This window comes from Biomphalaria glabrata, chromosome 10 (genome assembly GCF_947242115.1).
Source record: "Biomphalaria glabrata chromosome 10, xgBioGlab47.1, whole genome shotgun sequence".
Taxonomy (NCBI): Eukaryota; Metazoa; Mollusca; class Gastropoda; family Planorbidae; genus Biomphalaria; species Biomphalaria glabrata.
The window spans coordinates 16,439,077-16,447,029 of record NC_074720.1 but is presented as its reverse complement, the minus strand read 5'-3'; the positions used below and the strand labels follow the sequence as shown (position 1 = coordinate 16,447,029).

General features: G+C 39.5%; 1 protein-coding gene across 1 annotated transcript; it reads right to left on the bottom strand.

The window, feature by feature from the left end:
• Positions 1-4,217: 4,217 nt before the first annotated feature.
• On the bottom strand, positions 4,218-5,212 carry LOC129928766 (integumentary mucin C.1-like). The gene is made up of 2 exons (XM_056044568.1): positions 4,866-5,212; positions 4,218-4,473 (listed from the first exon to the last, which is right to left on the bottom strand). The coding sequence occupies exons 1-2, from the start codon at positions 5,210-5,212 to the stop codon at positions 4,218-4,220; spliced, it is 603 nt and encodes a 200-aa protein (XP_055900543.1).
• Positions 5,213-7,953: the final 2,741 nt, after the last annotated feature.

The following is a 7,953-nucleotide window of genomic DNA, read 5'->3' as shown; positions in this document are numbered from 1 at the left end:
TGTGTATATATTGTGTGCCTGCAAGGTCACTCGCTCCGTCACCATTAATTCAAACGTGAACGATGAAAGTCTTTCTCTCTCTGTTTTTACATCAACAAAAACTTGTTCCTCCTTGACGGCCACGTACACTTCAGTGAATCTATTTTCTAACATATTAACAATGTCCAATACGTATCACGTCATTAAGTACGTGTAATTGGATGATTGTACGTCCTTGAAGTAACACTTCTCTGTTTTGACTCGAACTGTACTCAGTCATTAGTCCTTGAACCCATGAACTGTACTCAGTCATTAGTCCTTGAACCCATGAACTGTACTCAGTCATTAGTCCTTGAACCCATGATCTGTAAGTCATTAGTCCTTGAGCCCATGATCTGTAAGTCATTAGTCCTTGAACCCATGAACTGTACTCAGTTATTAGTCCTTGAACCCAGGAACTGTACTCAATCATTAGTCCTTGAACCCATCAACTGTACCCAGTCATTCGTCCTTGAACCCAAAATGTAACGAAAAGATGGACTGCCGAATATTTCTTGCCATGTTTTTTAAAAATACACTGATCTATATATCAAGACTGACATCTATCTAGTCCACATGGCTGCTGCTAGGGTTGTGGCCGCCTGCGTGCGAAAGCATAAGATGCCTCCACCATATGTTTGTATCTAGAAACAGAATGTACTTATTACATCTGGGAGCTACTTACATTTGTGTTGTAACACATAGTCAAGGTGCATGTGTTAACAGTTGAACATAGTCAAGGTGTATGTGTTAACAGTTGAACATAGTCAAGGTGCATGTGTTAACAGTTGAACATAGTCAAGGTGCATGTGTTAACAGTTGAACATAGTCAAGGTGTATTTGTTAACAGTTGAACATAGTCAAGGTGTATGTGTTAACAGTTGAACATAGTCAAGGTGCATGTGTTAACAGTTGAACATAGTCAAGTGCATGTGTTAACAGTTGAACATAGTCAAGGTGCATGTGTTAACAGTTGAACATAGTCAAGGTGCATGTGTTAACAGTTGAACATAGTCAAGGTGTATGTGTTAACAGTTGAACATAGACAAGGTGTATGTGTTAACAGTTGAACATAGTCAAGGTGCATGTGTTAACAGTTGAACATAGACAAGGTGCATGTGTTAACAGTTGAACATAGTCAAGGTGTATGTGTTAACAGTTGAACATAGTCAAGGTGCATGTGTTAACAGTTGAACATAGTCAAGGTGCATGTGTTAACAGTTGAACATAGTCAAGGTGCATGTGTTAACAGTTGAACATAGTCAAGGTGCATGTGTTAACAGTTGAACATAGTCAAGGTGTATGTGTTAACAGTTGAACATAGTCAAGGTGCATGTGTTAACAGTTGAACATAGTCAAGGTGTATGTGTTAACAGTTGAACATAGTCAAGGTGTATGTGTTAACAGTTGAACATAGTCAAGGTGTATGTGTTAACAGTTGAACATAGTCAAGGTGTATGTGTTAACAGTTGAACATAGACAAGGTGTATGTGTTAACAGTTGAACATAGACAAGGTGCATGTGTTAACAGTTGAACATAGTCAAGGTGCATGTGTTAACAGTTGAACATAGTCAAGGTGCATGTGTTAACAGTTGAACATAGTCAAGGTGCATGTGTTAACAGTTGAACATAGTCAAGGTGTATGTGTTAACAGTTGAACATAGACAAGGTGCATGTGTTAACAGTTGAACATAGACAAGGTGCATGTGTTAACAGTTGAACATAGACAAGGTGTATGTGTTAACAGTTGAACATAGTCAAGGTGCATGTGTTAACAGTTGAACATAGTCAAGGTGTATGTGTTAACAGTTGAACATAGACAAGGTGTATGTGTTAACAGTTGAACATAGTCAAGGTGTATGTGTTAACAGTTGAACATAGACAAGGTGCATGTGTTAACAGTTGAACATAGTCAAGGTGCATGTGTTAACAGTTGAACATAGTCAAGGTGCATGTGTTAACAGTTGAACATAGACAAGGTGTATGTGTTAACAGTTGAACATAGACAAGGTGTATGTGTTAACAGTTGAACATAGTCAAGGTGTATGTGTTAACAGTTGAACATAGACAAGGTGCATGTGTTAACAGTTGATCACTTAGATCATTCAAATAATGCTTCGGACTCCCCCCCAAAAAATTGGACGCAATGCTCATGAATTCTTGTACCTTAAAGAGTGACACTTACATTGAAATACATTTCTTACAACAACAACAAACAACAAACAACAAACACCTATTCAGTCAATTAGGGCTTCATAGGACCAAAAAATAAATTGTATACAAGTTTTGTGCCAAAGAGAAATGCTCGCACAAAAAAAAAAGGTTAAAACAGCAGAAAGTTTAATCTTCTACTTTTTTGATATGTCGACTTTAAAAACCAGATTGCGAATAAAAAAAATTCTTTTTGGTAAATGTAACCGCTTTGGTTTCGACCGTGAAAGGTGCTTAGTTGATCACGGTAGCCAAGTTTTGAAATGTCTTCTTCAAACTGTTTTGAGCTACAAGTGTTGCAGACGTGAAAAAGGTTTACATTTTACACTGGTCTTGTTAGAAAATGTAACGTCGACTCATGCTTAAAATATCTGAATTTTAAAACATTTTAAATAATGTCATTGTACTTGGACTAACATTCAAACAAGGATTGATAACTACTATGAAAATATAACTTTTTTTTTCCCTTTTAAAACAAATCACCCCGTTTCGGCCCCTACCCGTTTGTCTTTGAGATTACCTCGTGCCTCCCACTGGTTGATAAGTCTGATGTATACATTGACAAGTCTAAAATTAATTGATAATTGTATTAACATTGAGCACTAGACATTTTTTTAAAGTCAAAACGACACACCCACACCCACACTGACATATACGTACGAACACACACAAATACAAAATATGTCCAGGGAAGGATTATCATCATCATCATCAGCCATCTCACATTGTTTCTCTCTCGTTCTCTCTCTTTCTCTTTAGGTGTATGGATCTTCGCATGCAAATGAGATGAATGCCTGGGCATCAGCTATGGTCAGAACGATGACGCCCTCATAGCACCTCCACCGCCCTCTCCAAGCAGCTGATGTGCCCAAAGAATCAGCAAGTGCCGATACAGTTAGGGATCAGCGGCTTCGCAGGCTCTGTCAGGGTGTAGCACTCTGTGATGCTGGCTGTCTAAGGGTCGCCGGCTCCTGAATTTTCCTAAAGGATTACTCCCTAAGGCTTACAAATGTTTGGGTATAGCTGCAGGGCAGTAGAGGTTCCTTCTTCTAGTTGGGTAAAGCTGTAGGGCAGTAGAGGTTCCTTCTACTTGTTGGGTATAGCTGTAGGGCAGTAGAGGTTCCTTCTACTAGTTGGGTATAGCTGTAGGGCAGTAGAGGTTCCTTCTACTAATTGGGTATAGCTGTAGGGCAGTAGGGGTTCCTTCTACTAGTTGGGTATCCAGACAAGGCTAACAAGCAACGTCAAACCGGAGAAATACCAATGATCAAATGTTCTCTTACCACTCTTGGGCGGCACGCGACACTGGCACTAAAATAATGTTAGAACCGGCCATGGTTAGAGAACTATGTTGCAAACCCATGCCATAGACCAGATGATACATAATTCTAGGTTGTACAAGGACGCTCTCATATGATACGATTCTGCGCACCAACTTTTTGATTGGTTGTGATGACCTACGTGCGTTGTTGACGAGAAAGTCTGGCTAAAAGCTAGTAAGTGGCTTCCCCAAACTTTCCATGGACGGTTGAACATCGGGAGAACAAAAAAATTTCGCCAGCGGCAGTCTCCTTTGATGTCACCTCGCCGGCCGCGTCTCATTTTCTGTGCATTAATTTGTCTTACTTTGCACGCATGGCTGATTAAAAGCACGTTCGATCGCGGTGAAAGAAAGTTGCACATGTCACGCTTGACTTGTGACAATTGCCGATGTTGTTGTTGACTTGGTCGCTAGAGTGTTGGTGTTGACTTGGTCGCTAGAGTGTTGGTGTTCTGAAAACTGGGTGATGTTGGTGTTGACTTGGTCGCTAGCGTGTTGGTGTTCTGAAAACTGGGTGATGTTGGTGTTGACTTGGTCGCTAGAGTGTTGGTGTTCTGAAAACTGGGTGATGTTGGTGTTGACTTGGTCGCTAGAGTGTTGGTGTTGACTTGGTCACTAGAGTGTTGGTGTTCTGAAAACTGGGTGATGTTGGTGTTGACTTGGTCGCTAGAGTGTTGGTGTTGACTTGGTCGCTAGAGTGTTGGTGTTCTGAAAACTGGGTGATGTTGGTGTTGACTTGGTCGCTAGAGTGTTGGTGTTCTGAAAACTGGGTGATGTTGGTGTTGACTTGGTCGCTAGAGTGTTGGTGTTCTGAAAACTGGGTGATGTTGGTGTTGACTTGGTCGCTAGAGTGTTGGTGTTGACTTGGTCACTAGAGTGTTGGTGTTCTGAAAACTGGGTGATGTTGGTGTTGACTTGGTCGCTAGAGTGTTGGTGTTCTGAAAACTGGGTGATGTTGTTGTTGACTTGGTCGCTAGAGTGTTGGTGTTGACTTGGTCGCTAGAGTGTTGGTGTTGACTTGGTCGCTAGAGTGTTGTTGTTGACTTGGTCGCTAGAGTGTTGGTGTTCTGAAAACTGGGTGATGTAGGTGTTGACTTGGTCGCTAGAGTGTTGGTGTTGACTTGGTCACTAGAGTGTTGGTGTTGACTTGGTCACTAGAGTGTTGGTGTTGACTTGGTCGCTAGAGTGTTGGTGTTGACTTGGTCGCTAGAGTGTTGGTGTTGACTTGGTCACTAGAGTGTTGGTGTTGACTTGGTCACTACAGTGTTGGTGTTGACTTGGTCACTAGAGTGTTGGTGTTGACTTGGTCACTACAGTGTTGTTGTTGACTTGGTCGCTAGAGTGTTGGTGTTCTGAAAACTGGGTGATGTTGGTGTTGACTTGGTTGCTAGAGTGTTGGTGTTCTGAAAACTGGGTGATGTTGGTGTTGACTTGGTCGCTAGAGTGTTGGTGTTGACTTGGTCGCTAGAGTGTTGGTGTTCTGAAAACTGGGTGATGTTGTTGTTGACTTCGTCGCTAGAGTGTTGGTGTTCTGAAAACTGGGGTGGGATAGATGAGGATAACTCTGGCATTTGTTTGTGTTTTTCACTACAGCAGAAGACAACAACACGGCCTGGGGCAGACCGGAAGCTTGGGTAGGCCGTGTCGTATAGAGATAACATGTTGTTACCCTTGACGAGGATATTAGAAATAACTCATAGAATTTCAGAATGGCGACTTCATGGTTCTAGAAGGTAATGTCAGTGCATTAAGGTGAACAACAGGTCACGTGGTCAATTCTTATTGATCCCCACAGTAGTTGTAAGCAGCCGCCCAAACAATTTTTGACGTTTACTCTTCAGAAGTATAGATGTCAGGTGTATAGATGTCAGGTTTATACAGATGTAAGGTGTAAGATATGAGGTGTATAAATGTAAGGTGTAGGTCGATGTAAGTAAGGTGTATATAGGTTTCAGGTATTTTAAAGTCAGGTGTATGTAAATATAGATGTCAGGTGTATAGATGTCAGGTCAATATAGATATCAGGGGTATGTAGATCTCAGATGAATAGATGTCAGGTGTTTATGCATATAAGGTGTATAAATGTAAGGTATATGTACATGTCATGTGTATATATGTCAGGTGTATATAGATTTCAGGTGTTTTTAGATTTCAGGTGTATAGATGTCAGGTGTATTGTATATAGATTTCTGGGGCCATGTAGAAATCATGCGTGTATAGATGTCAGGTGTATGCGGATGCCAAGTGTATATAGAGCCTTTATAGAGGTCAGATGTATATAGATGTACGGTATATATAGATTTCGTATGTATAAATGTCATGTGTTTTTTTTATAAATGTATAAATGTGAGTTGTATATAGATGTCACGGGTATTTAAATCTCAGATGTAAAATGTCAGATTATATAGATGTCAGGTATATAGTTTTCAGGTGAATGTAGATGTTAGGGGTGTGTAGATGTCATTTGTCATGTCAAAGCTAAACAGAGCAAACAATAATGTTTTTATGATCTCAACCCGCTTTATTGGTGGAGCATGCGACAAGCCTGACAGACATCTTAAGTCACCATTGCTGCTTACCTGCCACATCATACGAACAGTTTGAAATGGACATAAGTCATCAAGGGGAGGTTTGTTTTCGCTTTTCTCTTCTTGACCTTGACATTGGGAAGATCAACGTATTATGTCTAAATGAGCCATTCTATCTGGCACAAGTATGCAAATACAAAAAGTCTTTAACGTTGTTTTATTTTAAATACCACCATGAACCATGACACTTGGGGATCCAGAACTTTTTTTTGGAGGGGGCGATTTTCTTCCAAACCCTAACCATAACGCCCAGTAAACCCTAACCCTATGTATAAACGCACACACACACACACACGCATATATATATATATATGAGTATAACAAAAAGTGTATATTATATTTAGAGCCGTGTTTCTAAAAAAAAAAAAGTCTTTTGTCTTGGCAGCTAGGGGTTCTGGGGGAGTGCTGTAAGCTCCCCCAGTGGGGTTCGGGTTGCAGCCCCAACGCCAAGCGTTTTCTAACATTGTTCAGTGTAGAAAAGCATTCTCCTGACATCTAAATTTCATTATTCATCCTATTAAAAAAGTCAGATCAAATTAAGTAAAATAAAGTAACGTGGGAGCGATGGCCGATACTGAAGTGTGACTGACTATTGAGACAAAAATAGTGTATTTCTTTACTAGACATATGTATAGTAATATGATCTTCATGTTAATTAAGCGAGACCTCTTTGCGTTCACCGAGACATCTTGTAGTAGGCCTGTTTTGGTCATAATAAGACGCCAACAGAATGATGGTTTAACGCTCTTTAGATAATCGACCGTTTTGACGTTTTGAGGGTCGCCGCCGAAATAAAATGTCTTCGAAAATAATATTTCAAAGAAAGTCATTTATTTTGTTCAATACACCCGTTTGTAACTTTGTTTTGTTACAAAACTATAATTCAAAGCTTTGAAAAAAAAATTTCGGAAGAGGGAGGTGAAATGAAGTAGACCAGTTAGATTGTGCTCTAATTTTTTATTTGTTTAGGATTCAATTATAAATTGTCAGTTCTAGTCCTCAAAGTTATTTATACAATAGAAAAATCTCAGATGGAGCAAAGATTGGGAAAAGTTGACTAGGAAAAAAATATTTGTGTTCAGAACTCATCTCTTAGACTTGATTTTTTTAATAAAATGAATTCTAAATTTCCCAAAACAAAGTTTTTCTTTAATAACTAAGATAAGCAATCATATAGACTCTGTCGCCATATTTGACTATTCTGTTGTAAAACGTCATGTTTTCGTTGGAAATGGTCAGAAATAGGGAGGGAGGGTGGGTTAGAGTAAAAACGATAAGTCCTCTCTCCTTTTTATAATTATTGTTAATGATTACATTTGACATTAAAGAATAGGGGGTGGGGCCAATCGAAATAAGAATTTAATTTACAGCATATATAACTTATATGAGTGACAGATTTTTGTGTAAAACATTTTAATTTATAAAATAAAATACAAAAGAAAAAGTATTGGTCTGTCTGATGGGGGGGGGGGGGCGATTGCATCTATCACCCCTCACGGCTCTGGCACCACCCTCTTTCATTTAATAGTTACTACTGATTTCATATGAGATTAGAGTGTCGTTCGACTGCGACATTATATACACATGGGTTCAAATTTCAATAAGTAACTTATATAATATAGATATTCAACTGATTTTGTTGACAAATTTTGATTTCTGCTTTAAAATTGGACCTCCCCCCACCCCCACATACTCAAAGGGTTAAATTGGGGAGGGCAGTAAATGCAATCACCCCCCACCCCCACCGAATGGACCAAGAAACCAGAAGGGAGAGACATAATATAAATATTATATGACATAGATATTCACCTAGC